Below are 21,639 nucleotides of genomic sequence, written 5' to 3' on the forward strand. Positions count from 1 at the left end.
CCATTAATTCCATGTCTGTTCTTTCAGATGGAGAAGGACGAGACCGTGAGCGACTCCTCCCCGCACATAGCCAACATCGGCCGACTGGTGGAGGTCAGTACCCGCGCCCCCCCTGCCGCTGGGCACGGCTCGGCAATTGGCCCATGTACCTTTAAGGCTGTGTAATCTATAAGGAATGTGGTTTTAAAGGGGAACTAACCCTATAAAAGTGTTTATTCACGATGGTATGGGTAAGGCAGCTCCTAGAAGTGTAAAACCTTCACTGTGGGCACCGTACAGGTGTTACCAGATGATGATTGGCGGCTGGGAGGTGCCACCCCAGCCACTCAGACCCTGGGGGGGGGGGGGGGGGGGGGGCTTTAGAAATGACTGCGCAACTCACACTTTATTCCTCCCGCAGGACATGGAGAACAAAATCCGAAGCACCCTCAATGAAATCTACTTTGGCAAAACCAAGGACATAGTCAACGGGCTGAGGTACCACGGGCTCTGTCTCCCCCCCCCCCCCCCAATGTTCTGCCAACCAGGGCTGCAACCCATTCCGTCTCTTTCCTCCTGTCTCGGTGTGGGGGCCCCCCAGCCCCTGTCTTGTCCGTCCCCCCATTCTTTCCTCCCTTCCCCTCACTTCTGACCTATCTCTGTAGATCAATAGACGCAATTCCCGACAACCTTAAGTATAGGCAACTCCAAAGGGAACTGTCCCAGGTGCTGACCCAACGCCAGATCTACCTGCAGCCCGATAACTAGACCAGGTACCCCCAGCCAATGGGCACGCTCCTGCTGGTGTGTGAGTACCCCCCACGCTCGCTGCTGATGGGCGCTGCATGTATCTGCGCAGCACGGGCTGGGATCGCATGTCAGGGCTCACAGGAAGCCTTATCCGCAGCATTAAAGGGGAAGTTAACCTCGCGTGTGCTGTAGCTGGCGGAGTAATCTTTCCCTGCCGTGACCTGGCATTTAGATGCTCTGTACCAGCGCCTACATATGGGCAGATTCCTATATGATCTGATTGTTCCACTGGCTGATTATTGGATATGGGTGCCAATCAATCATTGACGTGATTGGCTCCTGTGCTGAACAACTGGATCATATGTATGGAAAACAGGAAGTAGATTTGGCCTCTTTCACTTCCTGGCTGCCAACAGTTGCTGCCATCCAATCATACGGCATGGTTAGCTCAGGTTCTCACTCAAGGATTGGTCATGAGTCGGAACTTGACCCTAAATGTCAGATCGCCAGACTGCTGCCAGCTACAGCATGCCCAGTGGTTGTGAGTCGGAACTTGCCCCAAGAAGCAAAAGTCAGGTGTGTGGAGATAACATGGCATGTGTGTTGGGCAACTGGGAGCTAAATGTGCCTCTGGTGGGTTCCCATTGGGTAGGTGCTGCCCAGCCAGCACTCACTAACACAACTGTAATGCAGAGGGAGTGCCGGGGGTGTGTGGTTTGTGTGGGTTGGGGCGGGGCACGTGGGGGTGTGGAGTGATTAACCAATGTTTAGCCAAATGCCCCGCTGTTGGGCAGTCGTATAACTCCCATCAGACCACGCCCACTCATGTCATTGGTGGATATGTGGGGTAGCCGGGTAGGAGGAACCTGATAGGATTATATAGGAGGGTTCTAGTCTGTATAGGGAAACCCATACCCAGCAGGCACAGGGCGTGTTAGGCAGGAAGTCACATGATCATGGGTGTGGCCACTTCCCTATGGGGGTGCTCTACAGGGCGCTGCTTTTATTGCCCCGGGTAGCTGCTGCCTGCCCTGATCTGCCCCGCAAGGGTAAGTATGGCTGCAGTCATTGGATGGTTAGTAAATCTGTACCTTGGGCAGCTGAGAAAGTTCTTATTAACGGCTCTTCCCATTGCTCCTGCTGGAACCCCCACAGATGTATTAAAGGGAAAGTAATCCTAAATACTAATTGTATCTCTGGGGCAGGTTAGTAAATCCCACCCATGTGCTCCTCTGACCTCTCTGTACGAGCCCCACATTAGGGGGCAATTGTTGGCCTGTGGGCCCAATAGTCACATCAGCCCAGTGTTATACAGAGGTGGCCAGTTCAGACAGATCCATGGTCAGCTCAAGTGTCCCCCCCCCCCAATTCTCACATTACTTGTGGTTCCATGAGGATCTTGGGGGGCACACAGACACTGCCCCCAACAATAACCCTCCCCTTCCCCCCAGTATATCCAATGGTTCAGAGAGCCAGTGGCCCCTCTTTTTCCTGCTCAAATGCTATAGCATGTTGGCCGCATTCTCCACCAACCAAGTCCCAGGCCTGGCGAGTTGTATCCTAACTCTAGTATAAAAGATTCAACTGCTTCCTGTCACGTGATGAGCTTGCTCTCTAACACTTCCTGTCACGTGCTGTAATGGCTCAAGAGGTAACCAATGGCTGTTGTCCCTTGCAGGTCCGTCCAGTCGTTTGCGGACAAATCGAAACAGGAAGCTCTGAAGAACGACCTAGTGGAAGCTCTGAAGCGAAAGCAGCAAAGTTAAACGTTCTGTCTGTCCCCCCCCTGCCCCCCCCCCCCCGCACCCCCCTTCTCATTTCTTACATGGTCTCTCCCACTTCATCAAGGCCTCGGTTTTTATTTTCTCTGTTCCAGTCGTTCTGCATCACGTACATCGTGCGTCGCCATTGGCGCGTTTCGCTCCTATTAAATAATGAATTGTATGAATCTTTTACGGTCTGGGGCTCCTTTATCTCCCCCCCCCCGCCCCCCATTGTGTTCTAGGCTCCTCCTCCTCCACTCTCAGTGCTGATCATCCTCGCAGCCCCCCCTTTTTACTCTGTACTGTACATACTGATTAACCCCTTCCGCACCAGTGGGAACTGCACAACGCGACTGTCAGACCCTCTGGACCCAAGACGGACAGCTGATTTCTATAGAGGATGGGAAATTCTTCCATTTGGTCCATCGGATTTTCCCCGACACCCGTAACGTCCTCACCTTTCCCTGGTGACTCTGGGAATGCTTAGAGTATGTTTTTTTTTTTCTGTTTGTTTTGTTATATATATATTTTTTGTAAAGCTTGAAGTCTTCTCTATGAGCCTTCCTGTACTAACAATAAAATGATTCTAAATACCTGTAACTCCGCCCCCTGTGTGTGCTCCTCCCTTCCTCTGTTATACAGATAGAATCTCAGCCATAAAGCAGGGCAGGACTGCTGCTTACAATGGGGGGATCAGATAGGATCTGTGCCACTGTGACAGAATGCTCTGTTATACAGATAGCTAGAATCTCAGCCATAAAGCAGGGCAGGACTGCTGCTTACAATGGGGGGGGGGGATCAGATAGGATCTGTGCCACTGTGACAGAATGTTCTGTTATACAGATAGCTAGAATCTCAGCCATAAAGCAGGGCAGGACTGCTGCTTACAATGGGGGGATCAGATAGGATCTGTGCCACTGTGACAGAATGCTCTGTTATACAGATAGCTAGAATCTCAGCCATAAAGCAGGGCAGGACTGCTGCTTACAATGGGGATCAGATAGGATCTGTGCCACTGTGACAGAATGCTCTGTTATACAGATAGCTAGAATCTCAGCCATAAAGCAGGGCAGGACTGCTGCTTACAATGGGGGGGATCAGATAGGATCTGTGCCACTGTGACAGAATGCTCTGTTATACAGATAGCTAGAATCTCAGCCATAAAGCAGGGCAGGACTGCTGCTTACAATGGGGGGATCAGATAGGATCTGTGCCACTGTGACAGAATGCTCTGTTATACAGATAGCTAGAATCTCAGCCATAAAGCAGGGCAGGACTGCTGCTTACAATGGGGGGGGGGGATCAGATAGGATCTGTGCCACTGTGACAGAATGCTCTGTTATACAGATAGCTAGAATCTCAGCCATAAAGCAGGGCAGGACTGCTGCTTACAATGGGGGGATCAGATAGGATCTGTGCCACTGTGACAGAATGCTCTGTTATACAGATAGCTAGAATCTCAGCCATAAAGCAGGGCAGGACTGCTGCTTACAATGGGGGGGATCAGATAGGATCTGTGCCACTGTGACAGAATGCTCTGTTATACAGATAGCTAGAATCTCAGCCATAAAGCAGGGCAGGACTGCTGCTTACAATGGGGGGGGGATCAGATAGGATCTGTGCCACTGTGACAGAATGCTCTGTTATACAGATAGCTAGAATCTCAGCCATAAAGCAGGGCAGGACTGCTGCTTACAATGGGGGGATCAGATAGGATCTGTGCCACTGTGACAGAATGCTCTGTTATACAGATAGCTAGAATCTCAGCCATAAAGCAGGGCAGGACTGCTGCTTACAATGGGGGGATCAGATAGGATCTGTGCCACTGTGACAGAATGCTCTGTTATACAGATAGCTAGAATCTCAGCCATAAAGCAGGGCAGGACTGCTGCTTACAATGACCCAGTGAATATGCTGGTTACCAACCCCATGATCTATAATTTAGATGACTCTTGGCCACGCCCCTGTGATGCTCCTTCAATAGATGCTTCTTAAAGGGGAAGTTGACAGTGAAAGTAACATTCAGCCTGGCGTTGGCAGCAGAAGTATTTCAGGTAAAGAGGAACGGCAGGTTCTTGCTGCCCCCTAGTGGTGAGTGTAAAGACAGGCAGTGGGACAGGTTGTTGCTGCCCCCGTGGGGTGAGTGTGAGTAAGGCAGGCAGAGGGGAATAGCAGGTTGTTGCTGCCCCCAGGTGGTGAGTGTCAGTAATGCAGGCAGAGGGGAAGGGCAGGTTGTTGCTGCCCCCAGGTGGTGAGTGTAAGGTAGGCAGAGTGTGAGTAAGGCAGGCAGAGGGGAAGGACAGGTTGTTGCTGCCCCCAGGTGGTGAGTGTGAGTGTGGCAGAGTGTGAGTAAGGCAGGCAGAGGGGAAGGACAGGTTGTTGCTGCCCCCAGGTGGTGAGTGTGAGTGTGGCAGAGTGTGAGTAAGGCAGGCAGAGGGGAAGGGCAGGTTGTTGCTGCCCCCAGGTGGTGAGTGTGAGTGTGGCAGAGTGTGAGTAAGGCAGGCAGAGGGGAAGGACAGGTTGTTGCTGCCCCCAGGTGGTGAGTGTGAGTGTGGCAGAGTGTGAGTAAGGCAGGCAGAGGGGAAGGGCAGGTTGTTGCTGCCCCTAGGTGGTGAGTGTGAGTGAGGCAGAGTGTGAGTAAGGCATAGTGTGAGTGAGGCAGGCAGAGGGGAAGGGCAGGTTGTTGCTGCCCCCAGGTGGTGAGTGTGAGTAAGGCAGAGTGTGAGTGAGGCAGGGGGAAGGGCAGACTGTATCTATGGGCAAAAACCCAGTAGGAATGAGACAGACACAGTGTAACATATAAATGTTTATTCCCTATAAATAACACAAACCTTCCCCCTATAAACCCCCCGGGGGGGGCAGTTACTGGGCATTGGGCTCGGGGGCCACTATAGCTCCGTGTGGTACCGACTCCCAGTCCCCCTGTCCAGCATCAGTGGAACAGTCCGGCCGGTTATTGCCCCTGCCCCCCCCATATACACATAAATGACTCCTCCCCCCTCACATCACCAGACCCGTATTTACCATAAGCACAAAATTCCCTTTAGCCGCCTCCCCCTATTCGGAGGCTCATTTGGAAGATTCAATAAAAAAATATAAACACTAAAATACGTCCAAACTTGGTACGTTCCGTCCCTTTCCTTCTGCTCTAAGGGGATTGGTCACCTTTGGGTTAATGTTTGTAGGGTGATATTCTGAGACAGTTTACAATTGGTCTTCATTTTATTATTATTATTTGTGGTATTTTTATTATTGAAACTTTTGTTCTGCAGCTTTTCAGCTTGGAGTTTTAGCAGCTATCTGGTTGCTAGGGTCCAAATTACCTTAGTAACCAGGGAGTGGTTGGGATGAGAGACAGGTATATGAATAGAGGAGGGGCTGAATAGAAAGATAAGGAATAAAAAGTAACAATAACAATAAAACTGGAGCCTCACAGAGCAATAGGGTTTGGCTGCCGGGGTCAGTGACCCCCATTTGAAAGCTGCAAAGAGTCAGAAGAGGAAGGGAAATAATTCAAAATCTATAAGAAATAAATAATGAAGACCAATTGAAAAGTTGCTTAGAATTGGCCATTGTATAACATACTAACAGTTAACATAAAGGTGAACCTGCCCCTTTAATGTTCCCTGGGAGCTGTAATACCCCTGTTGCCCTGAAGGGGCAGATTGCTGTACTGTACAGCTGATAAACAGGACTGGGTTTGGGGCGGGGCAGTGGGGGTATAAAGGTAAGTACAAAAGGAAAGTCCTATTGGCAGATTGTAAGTAACATCTACAGGGTCCCCCAATATTCCCATTTGGCTACAGAGTGGGCAGGGCTCAGCACACAAGCAGGAAGCACACAAGCTGTATCCCTTGCCCCTCATTATAAGGAAATACAATCCCTTACCATTTGCCCCCAGGCGTGGGGGGGGGGGGGAAGTGTCAGTGTCTCCCTAAGCACATGACCTGCTAAAGTGCGTGCCGTCCAATGAGTGAGCAGGAAACACAATCTAAAAACTCTACAGTGAATGCGGCCGGAATTCTTAAAAACTGATAAAAATCAGGAATTTTCAAGTATTTTTGCAGTAAAATAAAACAAAGTCCAGGGGGCGGCTCCGTTTTTCCGTCAGATCCGTGGGGGCGTGGCCAAGCTGCACCGTCGCTTTAAGGAAACGCCAGTCAGGCGTAGGTGGCGCCCTTGGGCTGCAGGAGAGGCTCCCGCTCCGGCGCGTTGTTGCTCCTCCCCTTATACCTGAAAAACTGCCCCAAAATCTACAGTTGTGTAAAGGAGACATAACCTTTATTTATTTATACATTAATTTTGGGGGGCAAAGAAGTCAAGCAGGTGGGTAGTAACCAATAGCAACCAGTCAGAGGTGAGCTTACTTCCGACTGTCATAGAATGGCCTATTCTTAGCAACTTTTTAACTGGTCTTCATTATTTATTTCTTTATTTATTTATTTTCTATATCTTTTTTTTATCTATTTCCCTTCTTCTGTCTGGGGTCACTGACCCCGGCAACCAAACCCTATTGCTCCAGTTTTATTGTTATTGTTACTTTTTATTCCGTATCTTTCTATTCAGCCCCTCCCCTATTCATATACCTGTCTCTCTTTCAAACCACTGCCTGGTTGCTAGGTTGAACTGGGACCCTAGCAACTAGATAGCTGCTGAACAAAAAGCTAAATCAGTGCTGTCCAACTTCTGCGGGGCCGAGGGCCGGAATTTCTCTAGCATACATGGTGGAGGGCCGCTAATGGAAGCCACTCCCCTTTTTGAAACCACTCCCACTTCAAACCACACCTATTTTATCACAATGGTGGTAGCACAGCAAAATCCCAAATGCTTGGTCCTTACTGTGAGGATATCAACCATCATTCATATGTGAAAGAATTATGTCATATTAAGACATTCCCTTAAATTCCATATGGCTCCTCCTCCCCTGTGGATAGCAGAGCAACCCCCAGTACATAATTACACACCTTAGGGACCATTTAATGGCTATTTACAACTGCTAACAAACTCCCACAACAAATCCCTGCCAGGTTCATCTCCCACAAGCAGCATAGGGCAAGCAGAGTATGGCACACACAGGCAGGGTAGGGCAAGCAGAGTATGGCACACACAGGCAGCACTCTGCCTGTCCTATGCTGTCTGTGTGTGCCATACTCTGCCTGTCCTATGCTGCCTGTGTGTGCCATACTCTGCTTGCCCTACCCTGCCTGTGTGTGCCATACTCTGCCTGCCCTACCCTGCCTGTGTGTGCCATACCCTGCCTGCCCTACCCTGCCTGTGTGTGCCATACTCTGCCTGCCCTACCCTGCCTGTGTGTGCCATACTCTGCCTGTCCTATGCTGTCTGTGTGTGCCATACTCTGCCTGTCCTATGCTGCCTGTGTGTGCCATACTCTGCTTGCCCTACCCTGCCTGTGTGTGCCATACTCTGCCTGCCCTACCCTGCCTGTGTGTGCCATACTCTGCCTGTCCTATGCTGCCTGTGTGTGCCATACTCTGCTTGCCCTACCCTGCCTGTGTGTGCCATACTCTGCCTTCCCTACCCTGCCTGTGTGTGCCATACTCTGCTTGCCCTACCCTGCCTGTGTGTGCCATACTCTGCCTGTCCTATGCTGCCTGTGTGTGCCATACTCTGCCTGTCCTATGCTGCCTGTGTGTGCCATACTCTGCCTGTCCTATGCTGCCTGTGTGTGCCATACTCTGCCTGCCCTACCCTGTCTGTGTGTGCCATACTCTGCCTGCCCTACCCTGCCTGTGTGTGCCATACTCTGCCTGTCCTATGCTGCCTGTGTGTGCCATACTCTGCCTGTCCTATGCTGCCTGTGTGTGCCATACTCTGCCTGTCCTATGCTGCCTGTGTGTGCCATACTCTGCCTGCCCTACCCTGTCTGTGTGTGCCATACTCTGCCTTCCCTACCCTGTCTGTGTGTGCCATACTCTGCCTGTCCTATGCTGTCTGTGTGTGCCATACTCTGCCTGCCCTACCCTGCCTGTGTGTGCCATACTCTGCCTGTCCTATGCTGGCTGTGTGTGCCATACTCTACCTGCCCTTAGCTGCCTGTGTGTGCCATACTCTGCCTGCCCTACCCTGCCTGTGTGTGCCATACTCTGCCTGTCCTATGCTGGCTGTGTGTGCCATACTCTGCCTGCCCTACCCTGCCTGTGTGTGCCATACTCTGCCTGCCCTACCCTGTCTGTGTGTGCCATACTCTGCCTGTCCTATGCTGTCTGTGTGTGCCATACTCTGCCTGCCCTACCCTGCCTGTGTGTGCCATACTCTGCCTGTCCTATGCTGGCTGTGTGTGCCATACTCTGCCTGCCCTTAGCTGCCTGTGTGTGCCATACTCTGCCTGTCCTATGCTGCCTGTGTGTGCCATACTCTGCCTGCCCTACCCTGTCTGTGTGCCATACTCTGCCTTCCCTACCCTGTCTGTGTGTGCCATACTCTGCCTGCCCGATGCTCCCTGTGTGTGCCATACACACAGGCAGCATAGTCCAGGCAGTACCTACATAGGTACCTACAGTACCTATGTCTGAGGTGTGAACAGACGAACAATGTGGGTGATTACAGCCTGAGCCTGAGGTGTGAACACTGCAGGGGGGAACAATGCAGGGATTAAAAGGTGTGAACAACACGGGATTACACTTTTAAACAATACAGGGGGATTACAGCCTGAATCTGAGGTGAGAACCATGCAGGGGGCCAGTTAATCTCAGTACTGATACCATTTAATGCTTACACAAGAGTAAGCCATCAAAGCAGCCAGACAGGTGGGGGGCCACACAGAGGGGGGTTGCAGGCCGCATGCGGCTCGCGGGCCGCCAGTTGGACAGCACTGAGCTAAATGATTCAAAAACTGCAAATGAAGACCAATTGCAAACTGTCTCAGAATAGCCCTCTCTACATCAATGAATTTGAAGCCGTTATTTGATTGGTTGCCGTAGGTTACTGCCCACTGCAAGAAAGAAGTGGGTGGGAGTAGAAGTGAGTGGGAGGGCAGTTACAGGGGCAGGTGAGGGAGCCTATTGCCCCGTCTCTGTGCCAGAGAGGATGCAGTTGGGGGGTTCAGTACAAGGGGGCGCAGCGACTACAGGTTAAAGGATACAACGAGGTCCAAAAAGACGGCCCCCAGGCTCCCCGTCAGCCAGGGAACATGGTGCACCACGTAGGTTCCCTCCGACTGCCCCGACTCGGGGTTCTTGAGCAGAACGCTGGCTCCGTACGTCAGGTTCCCCAATATCACCAGCAGGAACAGAGACAGGGCCAGGCCCTCCGTGGATTTCCTCTTGAACTGCAGGGAGACAGCGGCCAATTACTATTGGTTGGGCCCCACAATGCATGCTGGGATACACGGAGCTGCCATACTGACCCCCCATGTGTACTTACCCTTTCATTTACTCTAACTGCCCCCATATAAACTGCCCTATTGGAATAGAGACATCGGGGTGCCCAGCAGTTACTTACATTGGGGTAGATGTTGGGGTGGCATTGGGGTGCCCAGCAGTTACTTACACTGGGGTAGATGTTGGGGTGTCAGTGGGGTGCCCAGCAGTTACTTACATTGGGGTAGATGTTGGGGTGGCATTGGGGTGCCTAGCAGTTACTTACATTGGGGTAGATGTTGGGGTGCCCAGCAGTTACTTACATTGGGGTAGATGTTGGGGTGTCAGTGGGGTGCCCAGCAGTTACTTACATTGGGGTAGATGTTGGGGTGGCATTGGGGTGCCTAGCAGTTACTTACATTGGGGTAGATGTTGGGGTGCCCAGCAGTTACTTACATTGGGGTAGATGTTGGGGTGTCAGTGGGGTGCCCAGCAGTTACTTACATTGGGGTAGATGTTGGGGTGTCAGTGGGGTGCCCAGCAGTTACTTACATTGGGGTAGATGTTGGGGTGGTATTGGGGTGCCCAGCAGTTACTTACATTGGGGTAGATGTTGGGGTGGCATTGGGGTGCCCAGCAGTTACTTACATTGGGGTAGATGTTGGGGTGTCAGTGGGGTGCCCAGCAGTTACTTACATTGGGGTGTCAGTGGGGTGCCCAGCAGTTACTTACATTGGGGGAAGATGTTGGGGTGTCAGTGGGGCACCCAGTAGTTACTTACATTGGGGTTTCAGTGGGGTGCCCAGCAGTTACTTACATTGGGGTTTCAGTGGGGCGCCCAGCAGTTACTTACATTGGGGTGTCAGTGGGGTGCCCAGCAGTTACTTACATTGGGGGAAGATGTTGGGGTGTCAGTGGGGCACCCAGTAGTTACTTACATTGGGGTTTCAGTGGGGTGCCCAGCAGTTACTTACATTGGGGTTTCAGTGGGGTGCCCAGCAGTTACTTACATTGGGGTTTCAGTGGGGTGCCCAGCAGTTACTAACATTGGGGTTTCAGTGGGTGCCCAGCAGTTACTTACATTGGGGTAGATGTTGGGGTGGCATTGGGGTGCCCAGCAGTTACTTACATTGGGGTAGATGTTGGGGTGTCAGTGGGGTGCCCAGCAGTTACTTACATTGGGGTGTCAGTGGGGTGCCCAGCAATTACTTACATTGGGGTGTCAGTGGGGTGCCCAGCAGTTACTTACATTGGGGTTTCAGTGGGGTGCCCAGCAGTTACTTACATTGGGGTAGATGTTGGGGTGGCATTGGGGTGCCCAGCAGTTACTTACATTGGGGTAGATGTTGGGGTGGCATTGGGGTGCCCAGTAGTTACTTACATTGGGGGAAGATGTTGGGGTGTCAGTGGGGTGCCCAGCAGTTACTTACATTGGGGTTTCAGTGGGGTGCCCAGCATTTACTTACATTGGGGTTTCAGTGGGGTGCCCAGCAGTTACTTACATTGGGGTTTCAGTGGGGTGCCCAGCATTTACTTACATTGGGGTTTCAGTGGGGTGCCCAGCAGTTACTTACATTGGGGTTTCAGTGGGGTGCCCAGCATTTACTTACATTGGGGTTTCAGTGGGGTGCCCAGCAGTTACTTACATTGGGGCAGATGTTGGGGTGTCAGTGGGGTGCCCAGCAGTTACTTTCATTGGGGTGTCAGTGGGGTGCCCAGCAATTACTTACATTGGGGTGTCAGTGGGGTGCCCAGCAGTTACTTACATTGGGGTTTCAGTGGGGTGCCCAGCAGTTACTTACATTGCGGTAGATGTTGGGGTGGCATTGGGGTGCCCAGCAATTACTTACATTGGGGTAGATGTTGGGGTGACAGTGGGGTTCCCAGCAGTTACTTACATTGGGGTAGATGTTGGGGTGTCAGTGGGGAGCCCAGCAGTTACTTACATTGGGGTGTCAGTGGGGTGCCCAGCAGTTACTTACATTGGGGTGTCAGTGGGGTGCCCAGCAGTTACTTACATTGGGGTGTCAGTGGGGTGCCCAGCGGTTACTTACATTGGGGTAGATATTGGGGTGCCCAGCAGTTACTTACATTGGGGTAGATGTTGGGGTGCTCAGCGGTTACTTACGTTGGTGTAGATCTGAGGCAGCCTGGAGATCAAGTAGGACAAAGTGGACATCAGGCCACAAGCAAATCCGATCTTATTTTTGACTGAAAACCCCTAAAAAACAACACAATATTGAGCAAACAATGAATAAGAAGCGATGGGCAGGACAAACACACACCCATGGTCACAAACAGACAAACTGCAACCTGCTGAACCCAAGGCCCAACTGTCAGCCCATGCTTTGCTTCCTACAGCCCCTGCCCTGATCCTATTGGACTGCGGATAATCTGTCCCACTAGCACACACTCTCCTGCTGCACCGTCACTGGGTACAATGCTCATCAGTCTTCCCTCCCTGCAGGTCCAACTGTTCAGCTGTAACGGCGGCCTTACACGGGCAGATTTCAGCTGCTGATCCTTCAGACCAATTGGGCAGCTTATCTGCCCGTGTATGGGCACCCCTGACAGCCCATATACCCACCATTTAATTCAATTGCTTGGCCCCAGGGCCTGGGATAGTGATCTGGCCACGCCTACAGGGGCGGCAGCTAGCACTCACCTCTTCCCCATAGGCTGAGAGAAGGCGACGCCCATGGAAGACATCCTCAGAACTCAGTGCTGCAGGTCCGGCCTCTTGGATAAGAGAGAAAGTGGCCACAGAGCCCAAAATGGCTACTCCGCACACTGCATTAATGGGGGCATACACTGCGGGAGAAGGAAGAACAACATTACAAATTGTCATTGCTTCTACTCTGCACTGCTGGTTCCGACTGCCAGCGAAGCAAATTAGTAGTAGTCTCCTCCAGCCAAGACTCCGTTTCCAACAATGCACTGCATGTTATGTGTGAAAGAGAATCCCAAACAAATTCACAGGACTGTGGGAAGCGAAGTGTTGCCTAGAGAGCTGACTATTGGCTCATTGTACCAATGATACATGTAGTTAGGAGCAGCAGTGCACAAAATGGCAGCCACAGACACCAATGGCAGAGTGGGGCACAGATACTCACAGCTGCTGGGACTTTGGTTCCGACGTTTGAAATAGAAGTAAAAGCAGAGCATCACCAGATCCGCAAATATATAATAGGCTGAAGTATATCTCTGTGGGGGGAAAGGGGATAATCAGTATAACTGGGCCCTTACCCAGGGGGGGTTCCTGTCTGACCATGGGAAAGAGAGCAGCCCAGGAAGTACAGAGAATCAGAGCTCTGTACCTGGGTAAGTACTGGAGGGAGATTGGATTCACTTACCCGGGGGGAGGTTCCTGTCTGACCATGGGAAAGAGAGCAGCCCAGGAGCAGGAAGTACAGAGAATCAGAGCTCTGTACCTGGGTAAGTACTGGGGGGATATTGGATTCACTTACCCGGGGGGGGGGGGGGTTCCTGCCTGACCATGGGAAAGAGAGCAGCCCAGGAGCAGGAAGTACAGAGAATTAGAGCTCTGTACCTGGGTAAGTACTGGGGGGAGATTGGATTCACTTACCCAGGGGGAGGTTCCTTTCTGACCATGGGAAAGAGAGCAGCCCAGGAGCAGGAAGTACAGAGAATCAGAGCTCTGTACCTGGGTAAGTACAGGGGGGAGATTGGATTCACTTACCCAGGGGGTGGGGGTTCCTGCCTGACCATGGGAAAGAGAGCAGCCCAGGAGCAGGAAGTACAGAGAATCAGAGCTCTGTACCTGGGTAAGTACTGGGGGGAGATTGGATTCACTTACCCAGGGGGGGGTTCCTGTCTGACCATGGGAAAGAGAGCAGCCCAGGAGCAGGAAGTACAGAGAATCAGAGCTCTGTACCTGGGTAAGTATTGGGGGGAGATTGGATTCACTTACCCAGGGGGAGGTTCCTGCCTGACCATGGGAAAGAGAGCAGCCCAGGAGCAGGAAGTTCAGAGAATCAGAGCTCTGTACCTGGGTAAGTATTGGGGGAGCCCCCACCAGTACATGCAGTAACATGTAGCCGGAGTCCTGTCCTACTGGCCAGTGTTTGCTTCTCTAAATGCTGTGCAACAACCATACCTGCAGGGGAAGCTGATCTGCCAGATAAGTCCCCACAAGATTCAATGTGTCTCCGGTTGTCCAGCCCAATAGGAACCAAATGGATATCGCTTTGTCCATCTTGCCTGTCTTGCACGCTGTGTAGAACTGCCTGAGGGGGAAGAACAGGGAGAGATGAATGGGTGCAGCTCCATGCAGGGCCTGAGATCTTCTACATGGGGCTGAAAGCTGCAAAACCACAGACTAAATATCCCTGCAGGAGACACAGAGGCAGCTATTTTTGACACTACTTGGCCAGTCGGGCACAATGCAACAGCAACCTGTGGGGGTCTTTTAGCTGCTCCATATTCAGCTCAGTGCTGGCACCTTAAGTCTGTGTGGCCAGATTAAAGGGGAGGTTCACCTTTAAAGGCAGCCATACACAGGCCAATTCTAGCTGCTTATCGGTCCCTTAGACTGATTCGGCAGCTTATCTGCCCGTGTATTCCTTATCTTTCTATTCAGCCCCTCTCCTATTCATATACCAGTCCCTCATCCAAACCACTCCCCCGTTGCTAACGTAATTTGGACCCTAGCAACACTTTCCAGCTTTCAAATGGGGGTCACTGACCCCGGCAGCCAAACCCTATTGCTCTGTGAGGCTCCAGTTTTATTGTTATTGTTACTTTTTATTCCATACCTTTCTATTCAGCCCCTCTCCTTTTCATATATCAGTCTTTCATTCAAACCACACCCTGGTTGCTAAGGTCATTTGGACCCTAGCAACCAAAAAGCTGCTGAAACTCCAAGCAGGAGAGCTGCTGAATTAATTGAAAAAAACACAAATAATAAATAATGAAGACCAACTGCAAACTATCTCAGATTATTACTCTCTACATTATACTAAAAGTTAACCCAAAGTTGGACAAGCCCCATGTAGACCAATGAGAATCCCAGGCGCTGTACCCCTATGTACATAATCACAATAGTAGCTCTGATCCGCGGCTGGGTAGCCCTGCAGCCCTCGGGCAGTAACACAGAGACAATAACAAGCCGTTCCTGGCCGACCTGCCCATCCCATGATACCATATGACTGCGACACACACAAACACGGCAGGTAGCGTGGCCCTATCCCAGCACACTCTGTGCCGGCACGCAGGGGATCCAGTTACAAACAACACAGATAACAAGAGACGCGTGAAATAAAAATCCGAGGGAAAAGGGTTTTGTGTTGGAATCATGTTGTGCCGCGCAGCCCAGCCAATGTATTATACACCAGCTGCCCCTGTTGCCTCTGCCCTTAAGGAGATTTTAGCATCTCTGAGGTCAGTTAAAGGGGTTGTTCACCTTTAAATTAACTATTAGTATGACAAAGAGAGTGAAATTTTGAGACAATTTGCATTTGGTCTTCAGTTTTTATTATCTGTGGTTCTTGAAGTATTTAGATTTTAAAGTTGCAGCTCTCTAGTTTGGAGTTTCAGCAGCAATCTGGTTGCTAGGGTCCAAATTACCCTAGAAACCAGGTATTGATTTGAATGAGAGACTGGTATATGAATAGGGGAGGGATAGAAAGATAAGGAATAAAAAATAACAATAACAATAAAACTGGAGCCTCACAGAGCAATAGGGTTTGGCTGCCGGGGTCACATCCATATCTGTTATAAACTCATTAAAAATCTCCGCTGTAAATCATATTGCCTGCCCCGCCTCTATGCCTCATGCACAACAATTACTTTCACTTTTATTTCTGCACTTCCTGGATGTCACTGCCCGACCCACATGCCCCCTGTGTAGCAACAGACAGTTTTGCTACACAGGGGGATGATGCAAAGCTTGCCTTGATGACAGTTTCCATAAACCCACAGCTGTCGTTATGATCTAATTGTGGATTCCAAGGAAGGAACAATAAATGTATCCGATTCGCTGGGGCTTTTTTCGGCTGATTAAGGTTCCAATCTGGGCTGTTTATCTGCCTGTGTATGGGCACCAACCATGGGCCTCCCCTGCCCTGAAATTGGGCAGATCACAATCGGACAGGTTTGATTTTTCTGTTGGATCGGGGGCCGCATCTCTGATCCGACAGAAAATTCAAACCGACGGCCCTGGGGCCGAATGATCAAATTAGCCGAATATCACTTACCCACAGGTGGGAATATCGGGAGAAGATCCGCTGGCTTGGCGACCCGGTGTGTAAGGAAAGATTATTTTGTGGGACTAACATGGTAGCAGAGCTTGCAATTATTTCTTAGGGTGACGGGTCCCCTTTCAAGTTACTTGTAGATGCCAATAGGAAGGGAATTTAACAGTAAGGGTTAAACCTACACAAGGAAGTGGCGGCTGAACAGATAAACTGGTTGCTCAGCACAAAACAGAGTAGAGTCAGCTCCCGACTACCAGCCCTGTGCTGGGCCAGCGATAATGCTCAACTCTGTGCTCATTCAGCTGCTTCCTTGTAGGCACCCTGTGAGCACCCACCGCAATGTGCTGACATTACACGTGTCGGCTTAACCCCCATTCCTCCTGCTGCTGGGATGTTTCTCCCTCTATTGCTCAAGTGCCCCTCCTGATTACTAAGGTAACTTGGACCCTAGCAACCAAATAACGACTGAAACTCAAAACTTCATGAATTGAAAATGAAATAACTAAAAAAAACTACAAATAATAAAAATGAAGACCAATGGCAAATCATCTCAGAATATTTATCTCTACATACTAAAAGTTAACGCAAAGGTGGGCAACCCAATTAAGGTTGCCGTATATATTGTAAGATTAGCTAGTTTGGTCCTAGGGCCAAATAGTTGCATTTCAGTGATGGGGATAGGAAAAGTCAAGCCTGTCCAATTGACATCTGGCCAATTTTTGGCCAAAAATCAATCGGAGAGGCATGTCGGCCCCATAGACGAGCAGATGAGCTGCCGAGTCATCTTAAGGACCCCAATCAGAAGCTGAAATCTGCCCGTGTATGGCCACCTTTAGGGCTCTGGCACACGGGGAGATTAGTCTCCCGCGACAAATCTCCCTGTTCGCGGGCGACTAATCTCCCCGAGTTGCCTTCACCTGCCATCCCACATTGTCGCCGGGTGGGATGGCACACGCGGCCATCCCAACCTTAGGGTGAAGACACACAGAGCTACTAGTAGCAGCTACTTGTTGTGGCTACTAAAACAAACAATCGTTTACTGATAATTGTCTCTACATGTGTTGTAGCAGAGGAAATTCTCAGTATTGTCTATGGCAGGGGATTTTGTGGCATTTAGTAGCCTTGAAAAAGTAGCTGCTACTAAGTAGCCCAGTGGGTCTTCACCCTTAGAACCCAGGTGCAAACACTTGCAGGATCCAAGGCAACATGAACCTACTGTTATGCCAGATTAATGTGGGGGTAGGTAGCTAATTGCCCCAGCCGCTGCTCCTCCTCCTCTGTCCCAGGTTTTTAAATCTGAAAAACTACAAATCATTTTCTCCAACAATCTGCATTAGTCAATACTTGTCTGAGCACAGACACAATGATTATAACTTGATTATAGTGTCCCTTATAATGTACATTTGTTGAACTGCAACTTAGTAGCTGCAACAGGATAGGGCATCATAATGTCCCAGAAGGTAAAAAATATTTATTTCCTGATATTCATATAGCGCCAACACATTACTGCAGCACTTTACAGGGATTATACACCATTCACATCAGATTCTGCCCAGAGGAGCTTACAATCTAACATCCCTATCACACACACTAGGGACAGTTTTAGTCAGAAATCAATGAACCTGCCTGACCGGCAGGGGAGGGGGGGACATACAAACAAACTCCTTGCAGGAGCCCTGGCTGGAATCAAACTCCGAACCCCATTGCTGTAAAGCAGCAACGTTACCCACTGAGCCACCGCATGAAAATGAAATGAAGCCCAGAGTGGATTTTGCTTTACTATACAAACAATGTATATCAAAGCAATATCTCCCCTTTAATCTGACCCAGACCCCAGTTATCAAGACCCCCGGTGTATTAGAAACATCTTTACTGGTAAAAATTCTGTGTGGGAAACCACAAAAAGAGTCCTGAGACTGTTGCCTGACACTAAGACAGTCCCCGAGTGCTGAGCTGGGATAGTGACAGTCATCAGAATGAGAAATACCAAGAGGAAGTAGTTAACGTGACTCAGGGAAACTCCTCAACCCCCCTCCAAAAAATACTCACGGGAAGGAGGCCCCCATAAAGCAAAGGATGGAGAAGAGCCCCATGTAGACGCTGGCTTCATCCCGAGCATCCTCAGTGCATTCCTTAAGGGCAATCCAGATCCACCTCGTCCCGTTAGGGCACGCTGTCACGTTTGCAGGGAAGGATGAACCGTTGCTAGGGACGTCTTCCATGTTTCCTTTGCCTTAAAACTCTCTGGGGGAAAAAGAAATTTCAAAAATGGAATATTCTCACATAAGTCGCATACACTGAAATGAGGTGGTTTTGAACACCAACTGGACAGATAACCCATATTTGGCACATATATTGTTGGAATATCAGCCGCAAATGCTTAACTTGACCTTTAAATGAGCGTTTAACTGTAATATTGTCATTATTAAACACCATCAGTCCATGGCCATTTCTTACCTCCTGTTCACAGACTCTCAACTTGGCCAACATGTTACCTTCCTGGTGTTGTTGGACCACAAGAGCCAGAATCCCACAACAGCTGGGTAGGAGGCTGAGAGTCTGTATCTTATTGTGTAACATGATCCCCGATTCCTTAGCCCTGGCACCCCATCTCCAGTCTCATACCCAAGTCCCAGGCACCCCATCTCCAGTCTCATACCCAAGTCCCAGGCACCCCATCTCCAGTCTCATACCCAAGTCCCAGGCACCCCATCTCCAGTCTCATACCCAAGTCCCAGGCACCCCATCTCCAGTCTCATACCCAAGTCCCAGGCACCCCATCTCCAGCCTCCAAGTCCAGCCCCATCCAGCTCATACCCAAGTCCCAGGCACCCCATCTCCAGCCTCATACCAAGTCCCAGGCACCCCATCTCCAGCCTCATACCCAAGTCCCAGGCACCCCATCTCCAGCCTCATACCCAAGTCCCAGGCACCCCATCTCCAGCCTCATACCCAAGTCCCAGGCACCCCATCTCCAGTCTCATACCCAAGTCCCTGGCACCCCATCTCCAGTCTCATACCCAAGTCCCAGGCACCCCATCTCCAGCCTCATACCCAAGTCCCAGGCACCCCATCTCCAGCCTCATACCCAAGTCCCAGGCACCCCATCTCCAGTCTCATACCCAAGTCCCAGGCACCCCATCTCCAGTCTCATACCCAAGTCCCTGGCACCCCATCTCCAGCCTCATACCCAAGTCCCAGGCACCCCATCTCCAGCTCATACCAAGTCCCTGGCACCCATCTCCAGCCTCATACCCAAGTCCCTGGCACCCCATCTCCAGTCTCATACCCAAGTCCCAGGCACCCCATCTCCAGTCTCATACCCAAGTCCCAGGCACCCCATCTCCAGTCTCATACCCAAGTCCCTGGCACCCCATCTCCAGTCTCATACCCAAGTCCCTGGCACCCATCTCCAGCCTCATACCCAAGTCCCAGGCACCCCATCTCCAGCCTCATACCCAAGTCCCTGGCACCCCATCTCCAGTCTCACACCCAAGTCCCAGCACCCCATCTCCAGTCTCACACCCAAGTCCCTGGCACCCCATCTCCAGGTCTCATACCCAAGTCCCTGGCACCCCATCTCCAGTCTCATACCCAAGTCCCAGGCACCCCATCTCCAGTCTCATACCCAAGTCCCTGGCACCCCATCTCCAGTCTCATACCCAAGTCCCTGGCACCCCATCTCCAGCCTCATACCCAAGTCCAGGCACCCCATCTCCAGTCTCATACCCAAGTCCCTGGCACCCCATCTCCAGTCTCATACCCAAGTCCCTGGCACCCCATCTCCAGTCTCATACCCAAGTCCCAGGCACCCCATCTCCAGTCTCATACCCAAGTCCCTGGCACCCCATCTCCAGTCTCATACCCAAGTCCCTGGCACCCCATCTCCAGTCTCATACCCAAGTCCCAGGCACCCCATCTCCAGTCTCATACCCAAGTCCCAGGCACCCCATCTCCAGTCTCATACCCAAGTCCCAGGCACCCCATCTCCAGTCTCATACCCAAGTCCCAGGCAACCCATCTCCAGTCTCATACCCAAGTCCCTGGCACCCCATCTCCAGTCTCATACCCAAGTCCCTGGCACCCCATCTCCAGTCTCATACCCAAGTCCCTGGCACCCCATCTCCAGTCTCATACCCAAGTCCCAGGCACCCCATCTCCAGTCTCATACCCAAGTCCCAGGCACCCATCTCCAGTCTCATACCCAAGTCCCAGGCACCCCATCTCCAGTCTCATACCCAAGTCCCTGGCACCCCATCTCCAGTCTCATACCCAAGTCCCAGGCACCCCATCTCCAGTCTCATACCCAAGTCCCAGGCACCCCATCTCCAGTCTCATACCCAAGTCCCAGGCACCCCATCTCCAGTCTCATACCCAAGTCCCAGGCAACCCATCTCCAGTCTCATACCCAAGTCCCTGGCACCCCATCTCCAGTCTCATACCCAAGTCCCTGGCACCCCATCTCCAGTCTCATACCCAAGTCCCTGGCACCCCATCTCCAGTCTCATACCCAAGTCCCAGGCAACCCATCTCCAGTCTCATACCCAAGTCCCAGGCACCCCATCTCCAGTCTCATACCCAAGTCCCAGGCACCCCATCTCTTACCTCTCATGAAATTACAGTTAATGATCAGCTTCTCAGTACCCAAGTCCCTGGCACCCCATCTCCAGTCTCATACCCAAGTCCCTGGCACCCCATCTCCAGTCTCATACCCAAGTCCCTGGCACCCCATCTCCAGTCTCATACCCAAGTCCCAGGCACCCCATCTCTTACCTCTCATGAAATTACAGTTAATGATCAGCTTCTCAGTTGGCCCCCAGCAGTTCTTATCTCTGTCCCTTTTGCTCGTTACCATGTGACTGTATACACTGAAATGCTAATAGTTCCAATAGAACCAAATGAGAGTGCCGGTCCCCTCACAGTGCAACTGTCTGATCTTTCCTCTCTGCCTGAACATCAACTGGTAACTGTCTCTCTGTGTGTTACACTGTCTAACTCTGTCTCCCACAGCCTGACACTCTCCTTGCCCCCCAGCCTGTCAGTCTCTCCCTCACACAGCAGCCCCCCAGCCTGTCAGTCTGTCCCTCACACAGCAGCCCCCCAGCCTGTCAGTCTGTCCCTCACACAGCAGCCCCCCAGCCTGTCAGTCTGTCCCTCACACAGCAGCCCCCCAGCCTATCAGTCTGTCCCTCACACAGCAGCCCCCCAGCCTATCAGTCTGTCCCTCACACAGCAGCCCCCAGCCTGTCAGTCTGTCCCTCACACAGCAGCCCCCCAGCCTGTCAGTCTGTCCCTCACACAGCAGCCCCCCAGCCTGTCAGTCTCTCCCTCACACAGCAGCCCCCCAGCCTGTCAGTCTGTCCCTCACACAGCAGCCCCCCAGCCTGTCAGTCTCTCCCTCACACAGCAGCCCCCCAGCCTGTCAGTCTGTCCCTCACACAGCAGCCCCCCAGCCTGTCAGTCTGTCCCTCACACAGCAGCCCCCCAGCCTGTCAGTCTGTCCCTCACACAGCAGCCCCCCAGCCTGTCAGTCTGTCCCTCACACAGCAGCCCCCCAGCCTGTCAGTCTGTCCCTCACACAGCAGCCCCCCAGCCTGTCAGTCTGTCCCTCAC

General features: G+C 51.5%; 2 protein-coding genes across 5 annotated transcripts in view; one reads left to right on the forward strand and one right to left on the reverse strand.

Moving 5' to 3' along the window:
• Positions 1-3,092, forward strand: part of capzb (capping actin protein of muscle Z-line subunit beta) — a 30,611-nt gene extending 27,519 nt beyond the window's left edge. The window contains exons 7-10 of one of the 2 annotated variants that reach the window (XM_031905677.1): positions 28-93; positions 401-477; positions 645-752; positions 2,408-3,092. In XM_031905677.1, coding sequence (XP_031761537.1) covers positions 28-93; positions 401-477; positions 645-747 — 246 coding nt within the window. In that variant the 3' untranslated portion in view covers positions 748-752; positions 2,408-3,092. The remainder of the gene's footprint in view (positions 1-27; positions 94-400; positions 478-644; positions 753-2,407) is intronic. The other variant, XM_031905678.1, reaches the window with a different exon arrangement.
• Positions 3,093-6,281: 3,189 nt separating this feature from the next.
• On the reverse strand, positions 6,282-21,132 carry slc66a1 (solute carrier family 66 member 1). Of its 3 annotated transcripts, none has more exons than XM_004916419.4 (8): positions 20,800-21,132; positions 18,076-18,270; positions 13,929-14,058; positions 12,925-13,015; positions 12,477-12,622; positions 11,940-12,032; positions 9,595-9,780; positions 6,282-6,745 (listed from the first exon to the last, which is right to left on the reverse strand). In XM_004916419.4, the coding sequence occupies exons 2-8, from the start codon at positions 18,246-18,248 to the stop codon at positions 6,653-6,655; spliced, it is 912 nt and encodes a 303-aa protein (XP_004916476.2). In that variant the 5' UTR covers positions 18,249-18,270; positions 20,800-21,132; the 3' UTR covers positions 6,282-6,652. The 3 variants fall into 3 exon arrangements, with proteins under 3 accessions (XP_004916476.2, XP_031761553.1, XP_004916475.2); XM_031905693.1 differs by lacking the exon at positions 20,800-21,132 and adding an exon at positions 20,632-20,793; XM_004916418.4 differs by lacking the exon at positions 20,800-21,132 and adding an exon at positions 18,484-18,722.
• Between the last annotated feature and the right edge of the window lie 507 nt (positions 21,133-21,639).

This window comes from Xenopus tropicalis, chromosome 7 (genome assembly GCF_000004195.4).
Source record: "Xenopus tropicalis strain Nigerian chromosome 7, UCB_Xtro_10.0, whole genome shotgun sequence".
NCBI classification, from domain to species: domain Eukaryota; kingdom Metazoa; phylum Chordata; class Amphibia; order Anura; family Pipidae; genus Xenopus; species Xenopus tropicalis.

Bases quoted from the DNA above. Each gene is read 5' to 3' on its own strand.
- slc66a1 (XM_004916419.4), bottom strand. From the start codon at position 18,248: ATGGAAGACGTCCCTAGCAACGGTTCATCCTTCCCTGCAAACGTGACA. The intron at 14,059-18,075 runs GTGAGTATTTTT...CTTCCCCCTCAG, and splicing joins TTTATGGGGGCCTCCTTCCC to GCAGTTCTACACAGCGTGCA. The intron at 12,033-12,476 runs GTGAGTGCTAGC...GTTGTTTTTTAG, and splicing joins TCTCAGCCTATGGGGAAGAG to GGGTTTTCAGTCAAAAATAA.